General features: G+C 38.5%; 1 protein-coding gene across 5 annotated transcripts in view; it reads right to left on the bottom strand.

Moving 5' to 3' along the window:
* The window catches only part of KYNU (kynureninase), an 85963-nt gene that overhangs the window by 47652 nt on the left and 12725 nt on the right, over positions 1–25586 (bottom strand). For 3 of the 5 annotated variants that reach the window (XM_081008383.1, XM_081008380.1, XM_081008381.1), the window contains exons 3-8: positions 20370–20490; positions 15451–15533; positions 9131–9192; positions 7028–7099; positions 4051–4125; positions 57–203 (exon numbers count right to left, since the gene is read on the bottom strand). In XM_081008383.1, the coding sequence (XP_080864509.1) occupies positions 57–203; positions 4051–4125; positions 7028–7099; positions 9131–9192; positions 15451–15533; positions 20370–20490 (560 nt within the window). The remainder of the gene's footprint in view (positions 1–56; positions 204–4050; positions 4126–7027; positions 7100–9130; positions 9193–15450; positions 15534–20369; positions 20491–25586) is intronic. The other 2 variants (XM_081008382.1, XM_081008384.1) reach the window with 2 other exon arrangements.

Raw genomic sequence — 25586 nt, 5'->3', positions numbered from 1 at the left:
TTTCTGTTTTTTTGTGGGGAAGGATGTGTGAATCTTTACTACTGTAGCAATTGTACCTTCTCTTGACCAGCCTTTGTTATTCTTGGGATGTCAAACAGCTGTCCTGTGTAGTACTGCACACCACTGAACAGAATTATGGCAATAGAGTCCCCTTCCTTCTCAATTACAGCAAGGATATCTTCAGTTCTCAAGGTCTCCTCCCCCTGAAATAAATTTAAGCACATATTTTATATCAACCCTGGCAGTGCTGAAACTGTCATTTCTTGTTTCATAATCTATTTTTTATGATGTGCCTTGCTGACTTCAGTAAGCGATCAAAAGCAAATCCTTAACATGGCAGTAATCTACGAAAGTAAGAGTCCTGGAGTAACCTTTGAATGGGTGAATGATCATTAGTAACATAGCTTCAAGATGGTAAATTATTCTTATTACTATTCTTATCATTATCGTTATCATTATTATTAAAAAGGAGATTCATGTTGCTTCCTTATATGTTTTGCTTGCCTGAACACTTCAAGATTCCCTTAACTGCCTTTGTTTTTGTTTTTTAAGATGTAAAAAGATGTAAATTTTGATTCAAAGAGCATACACAGAGGGGGACATGCTGGTGACTACTGTGAGCCTTCCCCAAGAAGCTATGGCCCAGCTTACTACTAACGATGCGTCATCAAGAGAAGACTCAGTTTTCCAATCTAAAATTAAGACACTCGCAATTGAGAATGGAAATTATGGTATCACCATATGGACACATGACAATTGTCCAAACATGCCACATTTCTATCTCCTGTGAGCCTTAATTTAGTCATATTATTTGCAGCCTTTCACAAAATGTTATAATGTGCACTACTTCATATAGTTTTAAAAATCCACAGAATATGTGTCTATAACCATAGGTGTTCGTCATGGCAGTATGTGGAATGTATGGAACTTCAAGATTCAGAGTTAAATATGCCGCTGAATAGCAGCTTCTGAGGAATAATAGCAGGAGAGAGTTATCGCCTTTGAGCTGCGCTTGTGGACTCACCAGAATTACGTGGCTGTGGGAAACAAGATGCTGGTATAGATAGGCCTTTGTTCCGATTCTGAAGAGCTCTTCTTATGTGAACCTGTGTGCATAGCATAAAGCATAGCCACACACACCCCAGTTGATGGACACTGCCATTCTTAAGGGGAAAGCAGTGCCAATCACTGTGCATCCTGTGGTTCCCTGCCAAATTAGGATTTCAGTGACATCCTAATTTGTCCTAACATGTCACCATTGACATATACACAACAACATAAAGATGTCAAGCTGGTCCAAGACTCAGCAATCTATTTATATGACATTTTCAGTTCTGACATCTGCACATGACTTAAAAAGCAGCCCCCTGCATCCCTCTTCACACTTTTAAGACAAACTTTGTATCCCACAGAAAGCTATTAAAAATGTTACCGTATTTGTCTTTCAGAAACAATAGCATTCATATAATTCAAAAATGTTAAAACCCTTAAGTCATTAAATATAGAGAAATTTGAATGGGGGTGGGGGGTGGAATCACTTTTTATCCTTTAAAGCCTGTATCCCCCACTCCCTCTCCTCATTTCCTCTTAGCAAGGGATCATGTAAAACACACCATCACCAAGGGATCAATTAAGCAGTGAAAACTCCAAATGAAATTAGACATGCCACTGCAAAGAGCTGAGATAAGATTTGCTGATTTGAAAGTAGCTCCTATTATCTTAACGATCTCTCAACATCTATCAAGGACTTGAGAGTAGCTTCTCACTTCTCTGGAAAGGGACTTTTTTCAAGAATCAAAAGGTCATCAACAGTTCTACTATAAAGTAACAAAAGTTCTTCATGGTATTCTTTTATAACGATCCTAATTACATACTCCTCCAAGCAGAAACGTGTTGCTGTGGTAATAAAGGAAACTGTATGTAGTCTTCATAGGACTTCTATGAAACAGAGAGTATTCTACATACTGAGACTCACATATACTGAAGCTCACAAATATATATATTCAGAGGAAGTACAGTATGAGGAACATACAAGTATCAGTGTAGGAGTATTCAATGTAAGGAATATCATCTTCCGATTATTCAGTTTAGATTTGTAGAAACATTTAAAAATAACTAAAAAACATGACTTAAATATATTGAAAAATATAAGTCCACTCCATTTTAATACAGTCCTAAAAACACATACAAAATAATAAAGTGGAAAACTATTTATTTGTGTAAATTCCCTTAATTATGAATAAAATCAGGATATCTAATACTATAAAAAAGTAAAAAACAATCCACAATGAAACAATGGTTTTAAAAATGTAAGATTTAAAGCTTAGAGGAGTGGATAAAATCAATTTCATTTAAGCTAATGCTTCTTCTTCTTTTTTAAAAAAGCTTTTTCATCATACCTGCTCGGGATATGTGTCTATATACAGTGGTACTTTGGTTTACAAACTTAATCTGTTCCGGAAGTCCGTTCTTAAACCAAAGTGTTCTTAAACCGAGGCGTGCTTTCCCATAGCAGAGGGGGACTCAATTTACAAATGGAACACACTCAACAGGAAGCGAAAAATGTTCCTATTCCAAGGCAAAGTTCACAAACCAAAACACCTACTTCCGGGTTTGCAGCGTTCTTAATCCAAGTTGTTCATAAACTAAGCTGTTCTTAAACCAAGGTACCACTGCAGTCATCTAAAATCTACTCTCCTGTGTTCAGAGAATAAGTCCCCCTGGAGAGGGGAAGGTCTGGTGCAAGGAGAACATTTTTTCACTGTGGGTGTGGTTCTACTCTACTGAGTGCATCTCAGCAACAATTCCCCCCTCCACCTGAAATCACACGATGTTCAGGGTTCCAAGACTAGTTATAGACTGAGGATGATGAACAAAAACTAGGGCAGCAACACAAAGGGAAATTTTCAGGTGCACAAAAGACAAATATTGTCATCTGTACTTTTCTGAATAGAGGGGTATTTGGGCTTTAGGTGAGTGTGTTTCAGCATGAATTGGAAGGTCATATAAGGACTCAGGGCTCTCAGCAGCCAATTGATTTGGGGCACAGTGTTGTCTTGAGTGAAATAATACACAAAGATTTGGCTTTGGTTCAACCAAATGTTGCCAGGCTGATATATACAGTGTTCATATATAGTGTAAGGGCATTCTCTTTTCTATTTCAATGAAATGTCAATGAGACCTGCAAAATAAATTATTTCCAAATTTGTTAGGTTTTGCCAGCTAAGATATCCAGAAAAAACAAGAGAATTTGAGTCAAGGTAGGGACAAAATGCAGGGAGGCACTGATACTTTCTGGTAGCACCTATAAAAAAATGACTTTGCCTGGTGTTAAAAAGACATATGGGCTGATTCCATGTGAGCAAAACAACAACAACAACAACAACAACAACACATACACCCTTTCCCCAGTTGCTCCTGCCCATGTTTTTATGGTCTGTGAAAATGGGCAGGCTTCTATGGGGGAAAGTAGTCCTTTAAGTATGCAGGTCCAAGGTCATATTAGTGACAATACAAATTATCTCACATTAGAAAGAAATATAAGGGCTGAGCAAGTAAATCATAAATACAGGTTCTGATTCAGATGATCTGAATGCACAGCACAATGAAGTTATAACAATTCACTGTCAGTATTTTATACACCTTCACAATCAATGCTGGTAAAATCCCAAATCACTTCTTAAACTCATGAATGTTTAAAAGGATGTGGGAATTTGCTGTGAAGAACCACTGGAGGGCTACACTGAAAACTGAATATATACTTTAGCAAAATGCTAACAGAGATGTACTATATTAGACAGTGTGCGATGAATAACCCCTATACAGTCAAGTATAGCATCAGCAGGGGTTTCACAATCATCCATCAACGTGGAAGCTTTTTAGACAAAAAAAGTAGATCTGGGAAGACAAGGAGATTCTAAGAATAATATGCATTTAGTTTTCTTGTCTCAGAAGTTCACAATAGGTTATTTATAATAAGTTGCAAAGAAAATAAAGCATAAGCATACCAATATCCATTCTTGATATCAATATCAAATATCCATTACAAACCTCTTGTGGTTCTATCATAAGCATACTGCTCTCCATATCTAGCCCATGAAACTGGAGTTGAGACTCAACAGCATACTGTAAATAAAATATGGATTGTTTTTAGTGAGCAAATGTAAACAACAAAAGAAGCATTTCTTTCGCATAGCAACAATCATCAGGATGTGTGTGCATGATGTACTTGGGCAAATCTCTGCAAAATGTTTCCAGTTCTACATGGCTCTTCCTCTTTGCAATTCAGGGAACCATAGAAACATAGTATCATAGAATTCTAGAGTTGGAAGGGACCCTGAGGTTCATCTAGTCCAACCCCCTGCAATGCAGGAATAAGCAGCTGTCCCATACAGGGTTCAAACCTGCAACTTTGGCATTATTAGCATCATGCTCTAACCAACTGAGCTATCCAAGGACATAACTCAGTGGTAGAACACATGCTTTGCATCCATAAAGTTGTAGGTTCAGTGCCTGGCATCTCCAGTTTAAAGGACTAGGTGGCAGGTGATGTGGAAGACTTCTGCATGAGAGCCTGGAAAGCTGCTCCCAGTCAGAGTAGATAATACTTGATTAAATGGTATGGTTGACATGTTCTAACAGCAAAAGGCCCTGCTAAGCCCACACAGATCATTGCTATCTTCCTCTTGCTTCAGTACTTCTAAAGATTATAGGGGGTTGGGTACTTGGCTAATCTTCATGGTTTTCCCCAATGCTCTTTGGATATGATGCTATATGCAAACACAGGAATTTCTGTCACTTTTTTTCATGGGACCCACCCCTTATCTGAGTGCAGCTGGTTGGTGTGGAACAGGCAAATTAGGAATTCACTCTCAAAACGCTTAACTTCCATCCAAACCCCTGGCCTGAAACCAGTCCTCTGGAACTGTATCCATGGCTTGATACAAATGAAAGAAATAACTTTCCAACAGCAACCTCTATGGTAGATTATGCATAGTATTATGAAGTAGGCTTGCTAAATTGTTGTACTTGGGGAGACCAATGGAAATCATGATAAAAAATATACAGTATAACCAGCTTGATAGTCAAAAAAGCAGCAAGTTGTATTAATCTCACAGGTGCACTGCCCCCATTCCCCACACCCAATCTCCTTTAAACTGAGAGTTAGTTGTAGAACTGTCTTGCGGTATCAGATGGAGGAAAGGCATGCTACTGTCTTCCTTTTAAAATCTGGGTAATGTATGCCAGAGCACATAAGAGGAATACTCAGCCTGCAGAGACAATCGGGGAGAAAACAGACTAGACAGAAGCCACATCGGATTTATCACAGCTACAAGGGTTAATATTAAAAGACTGAAGAGAAAAGACCTTTGAGGGGTCTTTTCCACTCAGCGCCAACTACATGGAATACACTCATGCAATCTGCCCTCCCTGGATGTTAGTATTATTTCTATGCAGCCCTCAGCCGTGTGGGACGAAAGCACAAAAACACAGCTCTTCCTTGGTTTCATATTGTTATAGATCTGGGATACCAGAGTCTGAAGGTGCAAAGGCCCTCACAATTCTAGGAGGTTAGTGAATGTTGGAAATTAATGAATGTCAGAATTTAGCTAATACTTGGGGTATTGAAGGAGACATACAGGCTGCAGAAGTTCTCCTGAACTGGGCAAAACGTGGAAGTTTAGCTTCTGCAATCTAGCCTGGCTGGGCTAGTTGAGTGCAAGCCATTATGAAACAGTGGCTGGACATCAACACATCAAAGAAAGACCCTGGGGTCTGTGCAAAAAAAGAGGTTGCCAAGTTTACAGGGAAGGGGTGTGATGCCAACGCAGGAAAAAAACGTTTCCCTTTTAAAACAGAAAAGTTTGGAGAAGTGGAGGGGCCGCTTAACAAAGCTTGGGATATAGAAAGAAGGTTGCCAGAACTTGAGGTAGAACTCCATGCGGGGGCGGAAGGGCAAAACCATATTGGTGGGCTAGCTGAAGGCAGGCAGGGGCAGAGACACAGAGATACCTTGGAATCTGTCTATGGCTCAAACAACATCTAACATTAGTTGTGCAGTTGTGCCTTTAAATGCAGGGTTTTTTAAAAGTAAATTGTCAGTGCATACATAACTCCCTATCCCAAATTCTTACATGAGTAGGGGACTTGAACTCTTTGTCCTCCACTATCATTCCAATCCAAGTAGGGAACCCCATGTATGCATTCCATAGAGGGGGAAATGTTCTCACTGAAGTGAAGGAGACACCCATTCATGCAAAGTAAATTACAGGTGCAGTTTCCAAGCTGAAATTTTTTTGTAATATTCCCAAAACTAAACTACTGCATTGAAGGAAGATGTTTGTATTTCATACAACGTATGAGCAACAAAAGAATATTAGCTGGAAAAAGGTGTCATGTCAACTAATTGTCTGGCAGCCCAGAAAGGGTCTGAATTGCACCCTATGTGAGTTGCATTTCTAAGGATTTTTATAGTGCCTCGGTGATCAAATATCCCATCAATTTCTGAGTGTTTACAGAGTTTGATAAAGTAGCAGTGAGTCACAAATCTGAAGATTAATTTGCTGCAATCTGTGATGCATGGGCTATTGTCTCATTTTATAGCACACAATGATGTTTGAATTAGTAATCTAAAGCACCATGGACAAGCATTTCCCTATCTGTCTAGGGATATAAAACTGTTAATGTTGTGAGCTTTGTATTGATTTGGTTTCATAAAGTAAAACAGAAACAAGAATTAATAAAACATTTACAACCTGTTGTTGATTTAGACCAACAGCTTGTTCAATGTCTTTAAAAGGACTAATAAATCAATATGGCCATTCAATCTTTTCCTTGTGCAAGGTTTTTATTTGAACGAAAAGAATAAAGGCATGATCAGTAAAATATGCCAAGCCCAAGAGTACATGACCAGATTTCCTGTTATTTCCAAAGGAGGATCAGGTAATAAATAATGAGACAGGATTGCTGGTATGCTTTTGAAAGTCACAATGGATAACACAAATATTATGCAATATTAATTCCTTACATGGTCGGAGGGGAAAGCTTTGGCTTCCAGAAGGATTTTATAGCGATCTGAGGTAGGCTTAAAGAATGATAACTGTAAAAAAAGGTAAAATATTTATTAGTCCATAATTATTAACACTTATTCATTTCATTAGTTTAAAGTGGCCCTACCCCTAAGCTGCAACTTTTTCAGAAGTAACCAGCCACATCAACATGGTGCAAGATACAGTTATGAAATTTATGGATGCCAATACGAAATAGATATATAACTGCCCAGAGAAGCTGGGGAAACCCAGCCAGATGGGCGGGGTATTAACAACAACAACAACAACCCAGTTCTTTGTAAATTGATGGAGGAACAAGATGAATGGTTCCTGCACGCCACGATGGTGGCTAAATTCTCCAGTCTTCCTTCTCCCCACAGCTGCTTGTGTTGCTGAAATGTGTCTGCATGAATTGAAAGCATGAAAAGAACCAGAGGCTGGCAGGGAAGGAAGTTTGCTGGGTAGGGTGGGAATTTGTTTCTGACTTGGATTTTGATCAAAGCAGGAGAACAATTTGGGGCTCCTAATACTTCCTGAAACTTGTATCCACTCCAAAAATACAAGTTTCATGGGCATCTATCTCTATTTGCAATAGAAAGACTGCTCAGAACTTGGGAAATAAAGGTTTCAATCTCAACAATTCTCTATTTCTAGTCCTCACTCAGTGACAGTGATATGTTGGTGGTGTGTGCAGTATACTAGCATGGGTAGTGCAACATGGGACCTGCAAATTTTTATTTCTATGAAAGACGAACTGCAATCTCACATGAATTTATGGCTCTCATGATACACTGCTCACAAGTATGCTACTCAAATAAACTACTCTTTAGTTTAAGCCGGTAACCAAGTATATTGTTAGAACTGATGGCAAGAACCACACAGTAACAAGTCTGACATTCTCAGGGTACACACACCAGGGCCTATCCCTTCCTATCTCCCTGACCCCACCTTGATTGTCATGCATCTAATATATTTAGTCTGCTTCTGCCAATGACTTCTGAAAATTTACTTCCACACTCTTTTGGCAAATAAGTGGTTCAGAACTACAACAGTTTCTGATAAATGTCAGGAAAGCAGTCAAAATATAATTTTAGAGATGCATGTGGAAGCCTAAGAAGTAAGTAACAGGAGTGAGCATCTGATAGTGCTTTGAAAAGGGTGAGGTGGGTGGGTAGAACTCTGAGAGGAAATTCATAGGGCAGGGCGGTTGCGAATGCACTAACCTTATTGTGTAAACAAGGTAGCCAATGAAAAGTTTCATGAAAGCCCTGCAGCTGCTCACAGCAGCAAAGGGCTCTTTGCAGTTAGGCTTCCAACCTGAGATGTCTTCCTGGCATGACCTTGTTCCAATTCAAACTGTTCAATGAATATGTTTATTAATAAAAAACTGGGGCTTTGACATTAGGGATAATTGTGGTAAGCTGTAAATTGTAAACGAAGTATTGCACACAGATAATTAGAAGACCACTTATGATTCCTTATAAGGATTTTATGGCCTCACGGGTTTAGAACCATATAATCACAGAATCAAAGAATTATAGAGTTGGAAGGGACCCCAATTCAATGCAGGAATCTCAACTAGATCATACATGACAGAAAGCCACCCAAACTCTGTTAAGGGCTATAAAAAGAAGTAACCCTGACACAACACCTAAATTATAATGCATTTTATTATAACTTACAGAATGCATTGTTTTGAAATATGATGCTGGAAACTAGGTTAGAAGACTTTAAAAGGGCATTCACTGATCCATCAAAGTCAGATCCATGATTTTAAGTAGGCAAGCTTTTTCTAATTTTATGGTTAATTTTAACTGATTTATTATTTTATTTTATGCTTTATCCCTTTTTTATCCTTCCAGTATTCCTAGTATACATTGCTTAGAAACTGTGGTATTTATATAAATTATTAAAATAAAAAGACAACTAAAATAGAATCTTCATGTTCACAGGCAGTGTAGTTTTCAATATCAGATGCTCACGGACAAATAATACCTTCATACACACACGGAAGAATCAAGCTCTCTTTTAAACAGAATTCTGAACTAGATATATCTAGCAAAGAAATTCTTATGACTTACCATTAGGAGATGCAGATTAACTGTCAAGCCGTTCATTAATGCTACCTCTTCTTTATGAGCCCCTGAAAAGCAATAAGGCAGATGTTTCCTTATTTCTTTTGTCCTGTGCAAGGTCTGTGCCAGTGCTGTGCAAAACCTCATGACATTGGCTTGTAGTCAATGTCTCCCTAATGACTGAGAAGTAAATACATGTTTGATGTGTCACCATGGAGAAATTTAAGTAAAAAAAGTTCCCCTGTTGACATAGTACACCATTCTAACAGGGAAATATTTATTTTTACCATTCTGTTGTGGCAAATAAAGCAGATAATGAAGCAGTAACACTTCCTTCCTTGAAATCTACCTGTTGATTTGTTGCTATCATTAACAACTTGGTCAAATTCAGTACTAGTGTGCCTTTGCCCATTAAATATATCTTCAATATAAAGGCCTAAATTGTCTTAGGGGCAATCATCTATTTTTAAAGTGGCCATTGTAATGCCAAGCTAAAATGTGCCCTTAATAAAAATAAAGAGACTTGCCTAACAATTATTCAGACCTTCATTACAGTAGACATAACGGTGGTCTGTAAGACAACTGGTGCAAAGATGGGAACATGGTTAAACTATTGCATTTTGGTCATGGATTCTGAGCTTTATGGCAATTAATAAAATAAATGAAATTTAATGGGAATCAGAAGCACAACAAATGGATTTTTCCAATACACCAGAAACAATAAGGTGCTCTCTGACTCCTGTTAGTCAATACAGTGAGAGAAAAGGATGAATAAATTCACGTTACGAATGGAAGAACACAAAGAAAAAAACCATCCCCAGGGTTTAGATGAAAATAACATGAACCAGAAAAATATGCAAGCATTATAAGAAGCTTTTAACTCTGATGTGGTTTGTTAAGTCATAAAGAGGAAGGGGTTATTGGCTGGATTGTTTTTTGTCATCTTTTTTCTCTATCAATGGTTCTTAGTTGTTCATTTTCTAGCAGTTGCAAGGGAGATAACCAGGAGAACAATCACAAAGGAGAAAAATGGATGGAGATTGACAACAACAACAACAACAACAACAAAACCAGGACAACAGGTTCTCAGGTTCTCCTCTGCGTGTTTCCCTGGGATTTGCTTCAGCTTTCTCTGCTGAGGAGGAGGATTGAGCTCTACAATTTCTAAACAGGCACAGCCATGTTGCTTGCATGTGGTGAGCATAATATGTAGCTCCATTTTCTTAAATCGGCCCAATCAAATTTACACAAATGTATAGTACATTGTCCAGAGTTTTACTCTTAAAGAAAAAGAAAAATTCCCAGGTATAAAAAACCAATAGTAGTCCACACTGCTGCACTACACCTCTCTTCTGGATTTTGCATGTATCAGACATGCAGTATGCGAATATATTGAACTGTATGCAGAACAACAGCACATACGCTCCATAAGTGAGAAACATTTACTGCTAAATGCCATTATTTTTATTGTAGATTTTGGTCATGTGTGCAGACACACAGAGATAACTGCTATCTGCATTCTCTGCTGCCTTTTCTATTCCAAGAGAGATCCTGCAAGTCTATACAATTCTGCTCAGGGGTTGTGCGTCCTGTTTTGCTGTGCACACTCCACTTCTGCCCCTCCCACGCCTCTGTTACCTGCCTTGCATGGCAAGAGCTTGCTGAAGTCTCGTGAGATCTCATGCGCTCTGTGCGATCTCGCAGGATTTTGGTGAGATCTCACCAATAAAAGGTGCAGCTTGTGGTGCAGTTTTTCCGGTGCTGGCAAAGACAGCAGGATGAGTGGCAGACGCAAGGTAGGTGTGAGGCAGGCATTGCGTCTAGGGCTTCTTCCACTCGAGGCGGGAGCTTCAACTTGGCTCATCAGTGGGCTGAGCTGGATTCTGCCTATGAAAGTAATGGTCCTAGATGTACACTTGTTGTCATCTGTCTGTCTCAAGAGACAATGGAATGTGCCTCCAGGGGTGAAGTCAAACCACTGGAGAATCACAGTGCCTGCTGTGGCTGCAAAAACCATTGATTCATAACTGCTGCCTGCTGTGTTGTTTTTGTTGCATTAGCAACACCAAAATGACCTCTCTGGGGAGCAAACCAGGGCAATATGTATGGGGGTCCTGGGCTGCGCAGACAACAAGACCCTCCTCTCGGCCTTGCTGATGTGGCCCCAAAGGAAAGCAGAGCAATCCTTTTGGCACCATCATGGCTGGAGGAATTGCCATAAGGAAGCGTGCAAGATGCCATCCAACCCTCTTAGGGACTCCACTCTATGGATAGGGTACTGAAACATAAGCCCCAAATCCTGGTGCTTTTACAACCTGACTGATCCACTTCCAAAATATTTCCAGAATATAAATATAACTACTGTTAGTTCAGTTACAGATAGGTAGCCGTGTTGGTCTGCCATAGTCAAAATAAAAAAAATCCTTCCAGTAGCACCTTTAAGACCAACTAAGTTAGTTCTTGGTATGAGCTTTCGTGTGCAAGCACACTTCTTCTTAAAGGTGCTACTGGAAGGATTTTTTTTACTGTTAGTTCACTTGCTGTTCAAAGCACAGACCAAAAATAAACGGTTAATCTGAAGTTCACCTTTAGATGCATGCCAATATCCTATATTGAATATGACACCACATTTGTCATGTAAGTCTTAGACTCTTGTAAATGATATATTTATTAAAAGCTTTTCTTTATTGGATTTTGGTGCCCACAAAACAAGCCTTATCTGTGCCCTAGGAAAATCGTTATCCTTCATAGCCTGCACTGCATTTCGGAAATGATGCTTCTGTGATCCAATTAATCTATTACAATATTCAAAGACAAGTATCCAGTAGACAAAATGAAGTTTGCTCTCTCCAACTCATTACTCAGCACCACATATCCTGGACAGCATAAACCCCCATATGTCCTTCCTGATAAATCTTTTCTGTAATGGAAAAAAGCATGACTTGTGATGCGCCACTGTAACTTTGGAAAGTACAGCAGTTGCATTAGTGCAACATGAACCAAGCCCTTGCCTGAAATTTGTGTGGAAAATAAAGGGAGAAACGGCTGGATGAACTGGAAAAAAGAAAGAATACAAGACTTCAAAAAAAGAAAAGACAAGACAGTTTTGGTATTTCAAATAATCCTTATAATTCAAAGTTAAAGCAAAACAGCCCAGTATACATTCTCTCTCAGCACAAGCATAAGAAGGAGCAATGCAGTTAATCTTATTCCATCAGAAGGTTGCAATATATTAATAACATGCTGTGGAAAAAAAGAACAAATTTTTATTTTCCTGTTCTTTTGCTTAATATGGGAATGAATGGAAGAAGGGGTGGAGAAAGTTTGGGTCTCTGGTGACCTTGACTCTGCATTTCACAACATATTTACTATTGGAGTCTTCATTTAACAAGAAAAAGGTATGCTCATTTAATAAGCAAGGTGTTATAGAGACATAAACCTTTAAATGGCCCAAAGGAAAAACCATTTACTGCCTTTATTGTATTCCTGAATAAATCCCACAAGACAACACTCACTTTTTGTTCTACAGATAGAACAAGCTCCAGCGGTTCTTCCTCCTCCATAAAATGCTAAGCATAAAAAAACTAACTTAAAAATTCAGTTTATTTTCTCTTGTCAAGCCTACCACAGGAACACAAATCCCTTCTTTTCCTCCATGTAACTGCATCCATTGTTACTGGAAAGAATGCATACCCATCTTAAATACTATGCTGGATGGACAATATTTTAATAGTGGTTTATTTTGTATTTTATCTTTTTTGCATTTTTTCTTTTTACCTAAAGCCAAATGATGTAGTCATTAACCAGTTGAGATTGTCAACATAATGGGACCATAATTTGGAATTCTTGAAAAGTTAATTTGTTTTCCTTTCTCATTATTGGAGAGGGGGGCAACTCACTAACGTGGCAAAATCAATAAAGAGAAATTTACCCACAATAAAATAATGCTAATACTTGTAAGGTGAATGCCAAGCCACACTTTGAAATTCAGTTGTACAGCCACTGAGGGGTGTGGCGGGATTATCTGTACAAGCAAGGAGGGAGAGATCATGATAGCACTAACATGATAGCAAACTTAATAGTCCCTGGTGTGCAACAGACCTATGAAATACTGCCCAAAGCAAAACAAAACAGGTTAAGGATGTGAAGATCTTTATTCATAGTTTCTTTTATAGAGAGCTTAAAACATGGTTCCCCAACAAAGAGAATACAAATAGGCTTCTGCATACAGGTCTACTGTTTTGGGTACGGAAAACTTAGCTGGTGGATAATGGGCAGAAGGGCCTCACTGAGCAGACATAAGCTGTGTGACAGCAAATAGAGTATGTTCCTATTAGTTCTAAAACTCCACTTGTATTTAAAGGCAAAATAACTTCCAAACTTTTTAAAAAAGTGTCTGAATGCTGAAGGCATAGTTGAAAGAGCAAAGCTTTAAAAATCTTTTTTTTAAAAAACTCTTCTTGTTTTCCTTGAGAAAATGTTGTTATATTTGACTGCATATGTGGGTCCCAGATCTAAAAATAACAAGATTCTTCTTTTTTTTCTGACCAAGGTGAACAAGAAAGTGTAAAACAGATTTATTGGCTGTCTAGCAGATTTTACATTAAATTTTCTCATGTAACATTCACAGCCAGTAATTGCTTTGTTTGTTGCTATGTTGTTCTGTGTCTCTAGCTTCCCTTCCTCTTGGTTTGCATTGCTATTTTCTGGACCCCATTTGTTTTTTAAAAGGACACTGCGGACCGTGGTCTTACTGAAGATTTTGCTAAAGACAGAATGGCAACCCTGCAGCAGAGAATTAATTGTGTGTGGCATGCATTGCCACAGACATGAGGTAAGCTCTGACTCTCTAGCTGAAGCAAGAAGTCCAAATGGAGGCAGAAAAACCAGATTTTGCAGCCAGCCACTGAATTCCATATCCACCCCTCTCTAGTGTATTCACCTTCACATCTTACAGCAGCCCGGCAGCAGAAGCACAAGAGAAGGACAGCCAAGGCCACACACAAGATATGAGACCAGAGGCAGCACTGCAGTGCCTCTCTGGAAATACTCACAGATGTGATGAAGAACTTCAATTAGAATAATGAACAAGCAGTCTTGTGATACCTTAAAGGCTCCCAATTTTATTATGTTTTATGCTTTCATGGATCACAATCCACTTCATCAAATGCATAAAGTTACATGAAGGAAGGTAAACTTTCCAAGACATGGATGTTTTAATAGAAATTCCTGCATTTGACTAGATGCCATTCAGGGTCCATTCCAACTCTTGGATTCTATTAATTCTTATATAGTATTTCATTAATAGAGAGGCCCACACAAGCATATGTGCTGTTGGGGGTGTAACTAATAGAGTTATTAGATAAGGCAGGAGTACTTAACATGGGGCCCTCCAGATGTTTTTGGACATCTCCCAACATCCTTCACCACTGGCTATTCTGCTTAAGGCTGATGGAAGCTGGACTCCCAACAACATTTGAAGGGTACACTGGCTACCCGCAATGTGTCTATTTCTGTATAATCAATTTCTGCACAGTAAATATACACCTCAGATTTGATCTGTATGCTTGCATGTTTCCTTCAAGGTAGTACTGTTATTGAGAGGATAATTTATTTTCATATCACTCACAGTAAAATAATTATGTCTGAGAATAAGTAATGCCAACCCTTACCCTGGGTATTGCATCCATTGCTTTTGTGACTGCTTTGGGGGAAATGGTTGTTCAAGTGTTACAGTCATCTAGTGACTGCTGCTTGAGGCATAATTGCAGAGGAGTGGCACCACTATTCACACCTCCACTGTTTACTTCATTTCGATCCCAAGTCCTCTCCTTTCCCTGAAGATTCTTTAGACAATTTGACAGGTAGTATCAACTCTAATTTTCATCATTTTCTGCACTATTAATTCTTTTTCAAAAAAATTTGACTTCCTTGACAGCAATTAAAGACATTATCATGTAACAAGCAGCTATTGCTTTGTAAACAAAAGAAATGATCACTGATTCATGGTGACATTTGTAGGAGTGCCAAGTTTTCTTTGGTTTCATGCATTAGACCAAATAGTTTATGACGATCCCAGAACCACATACTGCAATTAGTTTCAAGATATACATTTGCTCATATATTACTGTCTGCATTAAATCTTCTCAGTACAAAGTTTTAAAATGCAGTTACTTCACATACTTACTGAGAAGCACTCAAAGCAGAACAAAAAAAACCCCAACGGTAAATTTTTGGAAGAAAAGTTCCATTGTCTGGTTTTTTTTCTAGTGCTACATAAACAGTGGGGAAAAATGAAATATTTTCCAAAAAAAATATTTTCTTACCCACAATATCAGCCACAAGCTCCACAATGCACTCATCCCCTAAAGCCCAAGGTCGTTTCCCTGTGAAATGACCGTGAACACCCCTGAAAGAGAGAACAAATGAAAATTCATATATGTGCCTTTGGTATAGTCCTAACATCAAGAATGCAACACTTATTGGGGAGCTAGAAGAGAATATAAATAATTTTATTGCACTTCATGTACCTGTAGCAAACAAGAAGTCTACTGTAGTTTTGTATTGTACACAGACAAAACAAAGTCAACAGACACGGGACAGATTCTAATGAGCCATCTTCATGCTTTGTTATAAGAGAAACAAAAAATAGCAACAGCAAACAGCTAGGGAATAGGACTGTGAATGGTTCAAAGTCACAGTAAACCAAGTTCAGAGTAAACTACGGTAAGCCAGGAAGCTTAGGTTATCATTATGTGTGAATGCAGCCAAAGCGAACCTGCAGCCAGGGGCCTACAATGCAAAACAGTCATGTCTCTTCTATGTCAGGTAACTTGCTCGTGAAGCAAGATGAAATGGTGATAGCGTACAAGAGTGCAATGGGTCTGGCAGGAATGGGTGACGGGCTAATTTCTCAGTTCAGAGGCAAAACCTGCCTAAATAATGTACTAGAAAATTAATGGTGTGTCCTCTTTTTATATTACACATCTTTGTCCTCAGTTACTTAGTAGGATTTAGAAAAGTGCCCGCAAATGAATCCTCTCATTTGCTCTGTCATTTTACAAGATTCACTGTTAAACTTCTTCGTTCTCTGCCAATTCCCCAACAGAAAGGATCTCACATTTTAAATATTTTATGTAACACTCCTATGAGCTATTACAAATTTTTCAATGTGATTATTATTACAATGGGAAAAGATCTGTGTACAATAAATCCAAACCCAAGTAACTAAATTAAACATAAAGAAAAGACAGTAAGAAACAGGTTCACGTGAGTCACTTGAATGAAAAGTTTCAATTATTACATAGGCAGAAGTATTTCTTTAGTGACTCATAGATTAATATTTAATCTAGACTAAATAGATTTCAGTGCTGCATTTTCCTACCTTCTTTTTTTACATTAGATGATAGGTCATAGTTTTTCTATGTACTCAATTCTGAAGTACTGGGCATACTATAGATTGAAAGTTCTGAAAACAGCTGTGAAATTTTACAATATATAGCACCCTAAAACACACCTATATCAAATTAGTTTTACCATGTATCAGACTCAGCCCTCACTTATTCCCGACTCCCAACCTGAAAGGCACATGGTCAATATGATATGTTAACTAATTTCATGAAGCAAAAAGATAGATGACCTAGGCCTGGTTTTCACATTACATGAAACCATAATTAATATAAACAAGCAATTTGCTGATATATAGTGCACCAAAATTCCAACCTTGTCCCCACTCCTGGCTGTGCCACAAGCAACATGCTACATGTCTTGGTGTGTCATCTGTACTTGGGTTTGTGGTTTGTTTCTCTTCAAAGCATAAATAGTAGCCAAGGTCTGATCTTGGCAACGGAAGACCAGTTTAAACATAATTTGAGGATAGTGTTGGTGATGAAAAGCTATGTGTTTTATAAGATACAGGGTAAAACAATGATGTTGTACCCCTTTCTAACAGAATACTTTCAAACACTGTCACATCAGGGTCTTCATTAACAAATTGAAATCACTGTAAGATAGATGTTATAGTAAAACATTATAGTCACTGCATTTCTTAAAAGTAACAGAAATTTGCATAACATTCATTTGCTTCTATTGCTTTCTTGCAGTCTTCTCTTCCTCAACACGGCAAAATACTAATTTGCCAGTTTCAGTAGCTCTATAAGCTAGTAAGTAGCCATGAAATAGCAACCTTCAGCCACGACAGACTGGCACTGCCTTCAAATAGGACCAAAAGGTTTCCAATTCATTTTTCAGAAGTCTTTAGCCTTCTGAAAGGCTTGCATTTGTACTGGATTTTGGGCACTGACTTTTCTAAATATAAGCTGCTCTTCCCTTACTGTTCTACTTTGGTCTGGCCTTATTCTGACATTTTCTTTTCTTTTCTTTCGTTTCTGTGAAATAACAGACTGCTATCTACTTCTAGTATTTTCTCAATACGTTGCTTTGGCCTGAGTTTATATTTTTGAAACTGTCTTATCTACACAATCTAAACTAATGTTTATCTACAATTGGTCCCATCCACACTATATATTTAAAACACATTTAAAGCAATGGCTTTCCCCACAAATCCTGGGAAATGTGAAGGTTGTTGGGAATTGTAGCTCTATGATGGAACAACTCTATTCTTTGGGGGAAGTCGTGTGCTTTAAATGTATGGTGTGGGTGTGACTGGAGTGTGCATGTATCAGCACACAATCATACTTAATATCAGTCTTTCTATTTCCAAAGTTCAGAGGTGAATGTTGATACTTTTGTACACAAAACAGCACCATGAACATATTAGCATGGATATATTAGCAAGCTTCAAGCAACTCCAAAGTTTGCAGACATACCAAAAAACTACTAAGGGAGAAGGACATCACCCCCCCCCCCGGCCAAAAACCAGCCAAATGAGGAATGAGCATGCTCAGAAAGCTGACTGATTGGCATGGGGCTGTAAAACCAGGTGGTAGGAATAATAGATTGGAGTACCATGGAAAAGGACATGGCTGGCTGGCTAGCTGACTGGAACACTGAAAAGGAGAACTGCTTGTCCACACTGTTGTAACTGTAGTTTTCTAGACCAAACACAACAATCATCTCTTTTATTTATATCTATTGGCATTCATTCTGTATATAAAAATAAGAGTAAAGATAGACCCAAGCAAGGGAGGCTGCAATCTTGTGCACAGTTTACTTGGCAGTAAGCCCCACTGAAGAGTAAACATGTTGTAGGTGTGATGGGTTTGTTTCGTTACAGGAGTGTCAAAGATATGGCAGAAGCTGTATTCCTTGTTTCATGAAAGGTAATGGACCACAGATACATATAAGATATACAGAATCATATTTACTTCTTTTCACAAACTGAGAAAGAAGGGGGGAATTGATTCTGCTCCCTGAAAATAAATGCCTTGGACTGCAGTGAATTTTGTTCAAACTATTATCACCACACTTAAGTACATCTGTCTTGAGTATAAAATTCTTTCATTGTACCCAAGGCAAACAGATGCATGGAAAATGAACAAATGCAAAGTTAATGTGTGAGAAATGAAATATTACCTCTCTTGGTCCCTTTAAATGGAGAAGAGAGCTATTTAACTTTAACTTCTTGAATGAAGTCAGCCATTTCCCTGAGCTACTACAATAATCACAGAAAAATTGACAGGATTGCATTTTCTTAAAATGGCTGGCAAAACTGCAGAGCTGTGCTAAATGAACAGAGAGAAGTGCTAACTGAAGTTCATATGCTCCTATTCCCTCCTTCCTTCCCTCACAGCTATCTAAAAAAGTAGCTGCCTTTTTATTATTAATTGTAACTCTCCTGTTTTAACAAGAGAATAGGTAAGGACAACGCTTTCCCTCTGAAGTCCAATTGTGTTCAATTGTGCTTATTCCCTGGTAGGAAGATGTAGGATTGAACTGCTAGTAGGTGATATCTAAGTCATGGTCAGAACAGACCCACTGAAACCAATGGGCATTATCACACAGCAAAGTCAGATTGTGTGAAATCAGTCTTAAATCTAATATGATGGAGCAAAAGATGAGCTTGAACCAATAAAAAAAATTTAAGGACATGAGGAAAAGTATTTCAAGAGTAGATAAAATACACCATTTTCTTGAATGATATAAACATTTCCTGGTTATAAGCTCTCTTCACAACTTACACGGGAGCACTGATTTCTTCAGGCTGCTATGAACCTCAGCCCAGCACAACCCTAACTCTCTGGGCTTGATCCTCCCTTCCTGAACTTTAATTATGGCCACCAATCCATGCTTACTCACACTCTACCATCCTTCCATCTTCCACCACCTTCCTAGGGCCATTTCTCCTGGGAGGAGTGTGAATATGGGCAACTGAAATAAACCACTTGAAGAATTTACCATGGACACAAAAATGCTGGTGGGACTAGTAAATGGGGTTCAGTGGCTGATTTTAGTAATAATGAGGGGCCAAGGAAAAAAAGAAAGAAATAGTTGCAAGCACAGCAATACTGCATGCCTGGAGTTCCACAATTTCAGATTTTGAAACTGAACCAAATTCTGAGTTTATGACAGACCTTATTACAACTCTGTTTTATTTTTTGAAATGCAAATTTCAGATTTCAGAATGTGAATTTTACAAGCATCTCAAAAGTTTGAGGCTACAAAGCAATATTCTTTATTCTAGTGTCTCAGATTTAGGATTGACCAAGCAAAGGGTCAATCTGAATACTGCTGAAATAGGCACCAGGTTACCTATCAAAGAACATCTAAAGATTTGTGGGAACTACAATTCTCCCACCAGAGCTAGAGTTCCCAGCACACTCAACAAACTACAGTTCCCATGATTATTTGGGACATACACATTATCTATAGATATAGATATAGAGATATAGATACAGATATAAATATAGATATGGTGTATGTAGCCTGAAATGCACAGATCAGGACAGAAATAATGAGACAGATACAAGGACTGCAAGAGGTAATCACATAGACTAGTAGTAACAACTACACATACAGACAGTAAGACTTGAACTAGGACCATTAAAAAACAATTAGGCAAATAGCTGTAAGCTGAGGAGGATCCTTCCAATATGAGCTGGTTAAAGGTTACTGCAGCCATTTCTTGTTTTCCTATTGTTGGGAAAGCACTGACTATTCATTGTATTTCCATGAGAAAGGGTTTTTAACAGAATATCACCATATTCAGGCCCATTTTCAAAATGAAATAATTTTTCTTTACCCTCAAAAAAGCAGTTAGTGATTTATGTCACTAGGAACTACTCACAGTTTAGCCCACTTGTCAAGTTCTTCATCCAAGTAAGTCTTAACTTTCTTTGGCTGAAGACCAAGAGAGTTCCCAGCAAAGTAGACGCAGGTCTCATTCTTATGCACTAAGGCTAGATTGGCTGAAGGAGGAAAATCCAAGAAAGCCATTAAAAATGCTGCCACCATTCCCTTTCTTATCTACACAAAAGATTCCCCATGAAAAACGTCATATCCATTCACTAATGATGAACCCAATATACAACTATATTCCTGAGATAGCCCTCCAATTAACGAACATGTAAAATTCATTTCATTAAAAAAACACTTATTCATTATGTCATAGATTCTATGAAAACTATGCCAAAAATACTGACATAAAATTCACCATAGTACAGACAAGTGTAGAAAAATATACCAGCTGTGTTAAAAGTATAGTAAAAGCAAGCTATTCACTTTCTCTCAGTAACAAAAAGCAAAACTTCTGAGAAAGGAACTTCTTGGTTTTTCCATTACTATTATTTTCTAAAGAGAAACCAGAGTATATTAATTAATACTGTGATATACAAGTACTTGTACTTAATATTGATACAATAATAATGATGATGATGCTAGACTTCTATTCAACAGTTTGTTGGGTGCTAGACATCACACAAAAGCTATACGCTCCCCAAGTTCCAATACAAAATATAAATATACAGTCATACCTCGGGTTAAAGACGCTTCAGGTTGAGCATTTTAAGGTTGTGTTCTGCGGCGACCCGGAAGTAACGGAACGGGTTACTTCCAGGTTTCGCCACTCGCACATGCGGAGACGCTCAAAATGACGTCACACGCATGCGCAGAAGCAGCAAATCGTGACCTGCGCATACGTGGGTTGCGTTCGGCTCAGGGTGCGAATGGGGCTCCGGAACGGATCCCGTTCGCATCCAGACGTACCACTGTGCATGGAACAAATTCCATGGACCTGATATTGTCTTTCAGTGGATCCAAGCCAACATGATACTCCAAGCTTAGTCAACAGTGCCTGCTCATATAAATGGCAAAAATAAGAGATCTAACATGGGTTGTAGCCTCAGTGGTAAAATATTAGCACAAGATTCTTCCATTCTATATATCACATCTTTTTAAAAGACAATTCCTAATGTTTACTACAAAAAGGGCAAACTGGGGACATTAGAAGCTCAAATGCCATTGCACATGCAGTTAGATAAGATTAACTTAACTCAGAACATCAGTGAAAGGAAAGGAATACTATACACTAGCATATGATTTCACATTTCTATCTTTTGTTTACAGGGATGTATTTGCAACAGTGAACTTTAATTCCAAATTTTAAGCAAAAAATAAATAAATGTTTTGAAGTGGTCCCTCTGTATCATTTATTCTAGTAGCGGGGGGAGTCTTGTGCGGCTCAGAAATTTGTAGAAACCAAAAAATGCTATGATTTTTAAATGGATAGTGCAATTTGAGAGTTTGGAGTCGTCATGCCAAAGTCAAGTCCATCATCATGATTTGAAATGGTGTCAGGCGTCCAAACATCAATGAAGATAACACATCCCTGTTTAACACCTGATGCCACTGTGAATGGTTCACTTTGAGAGCCATTGTTATCCATTCAGGGAAAAAGGGAGGCAGACTATGTTTAGGGCACCTTTTCTAGCCCCTTCCCCTTTTGGGGGTGAGCAGAGTAGATCCTAAATAGGACTGCTCAGTTGTGGATACAGCTGCCAAGCTACTCAATTGCCTCATTCCTCGAGTCAGAACAAATTAATCTGTATCCACCACTCATGCGCAGGTCCCTGACTAGGGTTCCAGATTTCACGGTTCTGCCCCCGTTACCATTTGCCGATCACCATGAGACTTTTTTGGTTTGGGATGGGTTTTTGGAAGACGCCTATGCATGAATTTGCTTGATGTGTGTAGATCAGTGCTCGCTGACCAACGCAGATTCTTCACGGTATGGCTCTATTCCGATGGCATGAATATCACGACGACCAGTAGATTCTTATCTGCTGCAGCCTTCATCTGCCTTCACAGCTCTTGTAACATACCGCTTGTTATCTTCTGCCTGTTCTGCTATTGAGGACTTCTTGGATCATTCTTTGTCTAGCTCCTGCCCCTTGACCTTACTGTCTTGGGTGACCCTACTGGGAATATGAGACTCCCAACGGCTTCGCTCACAAGGATCATAGGAACATGCAAGCCCACTTACCATGACAAGGTGATGATCCAGCGAGAAGCAAATATGTATATGGCTGTAGCACTAGTCCTCTAAAAATTTAACTAAAAATATAGGGCAATATCCAAGTAAGTTGTATTCAGATATATTCATTTTAATGTATTTAAGTTACTTAAGTCCACTGAGTTCAATGAGTCTACTCTGAGCATGCCTAATGTTGGATAACACTCATCTTTTTTGATGGATAATGCAAAATATTCCCTAAGCTGGAAATACGTATATTAAAAATTTAAGTATTTCTTTAGACTTTCATAAGTTGCCAATATGAAATGTGGGCAAGCACAGTTCACTTGTGAAGGAGGAAAATATCTGTTGAAAATGTTTTCTGCTCTGTAGGGGAAACGCAAGCTATTATGCCTGTAAATGATAAAACGGGCGATTAGCCCTTTTCATCACCTTTCATTCTATATGCTACTGTTTCCTGCCAAGGGTCATAAGGAACAGTGCTCATTTTTGCATGTCTCAGTCATCAATAGCTTGTGCAAGAATGTATACCAGTCAGCAGCTTGAGCAAATGCATTAAAATTTACATAAACACTTCTAACATTATATAAAGAAGAATAAGTTTACATTTGTCTGAGGCAATTTCATTTTAGGGCTATAGGGAAACATTAAACCACAAAGCTACTCAAACTACATTTTAAAGATACTACTTTGAACTCAACCACTAATACATTTTCCAGGCGTAAGAGACAACGAAGATAACTTCTTAATTAAAGCTTTAAAGGCTTTTAAAAAGCCTAAATCACAAAACCAGTTTCAATCTAATCTATATTACTGACGCTCTCCTTGTTTTCATCAGCATCCTTTTTAAAATGAGCAATAACAGAGGTGTAAATATTATTCACACTTCCAAATTGGTTCTGTTCACAGGCCTTTGTTATTCTGAAGAACAATAAGGGAGTCTCATTGAGATTAGAGGAAGCAAGCATTTTATTTGTGACTGGGGCAACCCAGTCAGATTGGTGGGGTACGAATAATAATAAAACTATTATTATTATTATTATTATTATTATTATTGTCTTTGAGCAATTTTCAGAAGGATTTATTGAAATCTAGTCAAGCATTAGAACAGGCAATGTTAAGGTATGTTTTCATCTGCTCCTTCTATACCATTTAGAGCTTAATATATAAGGCAGTTTTAAAGGTTTTTAAATATACAAAACCATTGTTCCTGATCATTGGCGCACAATACTAGATTGCTACTTACTGATATTTTCTTAACTGGGTGTGGTATGCAACCAAATCACTGTAGCACGGATCCATTTCCATGAGCGTAACAGAACTTTCCCTCCCTCTCCTCCTCCCGTGCAAATGTGCACACGCACAACACACACATGCACAATGTGCTCTGGGTTTTCCACAACAGTCCACAAGAAGCATGTTGGGGTGACCTTTTACTTGCAGATATCATTCCACGTGCACAACAATTTAGATGGACTCAGATTTACACCATTTTGCTTGCTCATTCCACTTCGAATCAACTTACATTTTTTCTATCTAAACACCACTACAGTCCATCATTCACAGCACCTCACTTTCACTAAATAGATCCTTGCTTTGCAGTACTACTTCTCCTCTTGTCTGGACTTCAGTGTGCTCATGATATTAGCTCCTCTAATATTTCTTCTGAAGACGTAACCTCTAAGTGGTGAATAGGGTTTAATAATTCTAGAGGAGAAACAGCACTGATTGCTTGGTCCACTTTGTGAGTGAGATCATACCTTGACTATGTATATGTTTGTGTGAGCGTAACAAAGAAGCTGGGGAAGTTATAAAGATTAGCAGATGAAAAATAAGATTAGTTAGAGTAGATGTGGGGAACCTTTGGCCCTCCACATATTGCTGAATTACAACTCACACCTGCATCAGCAAGCATGGGCAATGACTAGGGATGGTGAGAGCTGTGTTCCAGCAACAAAGTTTCTGAGTTAAAAGTTTCTTACAGTCCTTTTTTATTACAATCTTTACAGAGAGAGGCTATAGAACCCAGCCTCTTGGATAATGGCATTGTCTCAAGTAAATTTCCGGGGCCCCCTCTCTCCCACTTCCTCATTCGTCACCATCATCACCTCCTCTACGGTTGCTGCTAAGTGCCCTGTCTTCAAGCTCTTTGCTCTCCTACTTTTAAGACTCACCAGGTTCTGGGAGATGGTGGGTCTGGAACACTTTCTAATGACAATGTGTCAGCCAGGTGCTGCGCTGGCTCTCCTATGATTTCCCAACTTTCCCCCTCATCTGCCTCTGAGCTGTGACCTACCTCAAACCCCTGTTGTTAATCTATACTGTCTTCCTCTTCCTCCTCCCTGGAGGGGTCAGGATGGGGAGGCGGTCTCCATCATTCCTCCTCTGCCCAGTCCCTGACACTTACCAATCAAGACTGTCTAGCTGGAAATATGGAGACTGGTTTCATTCTGAATCTGTTCCTTTTAATACAATTCCAAAATGACATTCGGTACAGTAACTTACTGTTGACTCATGTTTACATTAGACTTCCGTGACTCAAAGCAACATTAGGAAAAACTATTTTAAAGAAAAACCCTCCCTACCACCGTCTCCCTGCCAATTAAACAAAGGTTGCTTATTACCTGCTTAGAAGAAGTTGAAATGATACTACTGGAGTTTCAACACTGAGGTTTGAGGACAAGATGTATGTTTGTGTGAGAGGGTAGTATCTCTTACACAACTCACTTCTGCACAAATTGAGACAAACTGCAAGATATCTAAATGTAGAAATCTGTTTCAACATACAGAAGCACATCTACATCTGGGTGTCTTGATTAATTTTTTTATCTACACAAATGATGTGAAGGCAGACAAAATATGTGGCAATCAAGTGCTTTAACAAGTACTGGACAGAACATTTTAAAAATAGGTCTGTTGTATTTTCCCTTGCACATTTCTTGATTACAATGGCTAAATCTCTGCCACCTTAAACTGCAGAAAGAAGTGGAATGCAAAAAAACCCCTTTGGCAGCTTCTCTCTTGATTTATGTC

This window comes from Podarcis pityusensis (genome assembly GCF_964106645.2).
Source record: "Podarcis pityusensis genome assembly, chromosome: 1".
Taxonomy (NCBI): domain Eukaryota; kingdom Metazoa; phylum Chordata; class Lepidosauria; order Squamata; family Lacertidae; genus Podarcis; species Podarcis pityusensis.
This window is presented reverse-complemented; position numbering and strand designations above follow the sequence as displayed.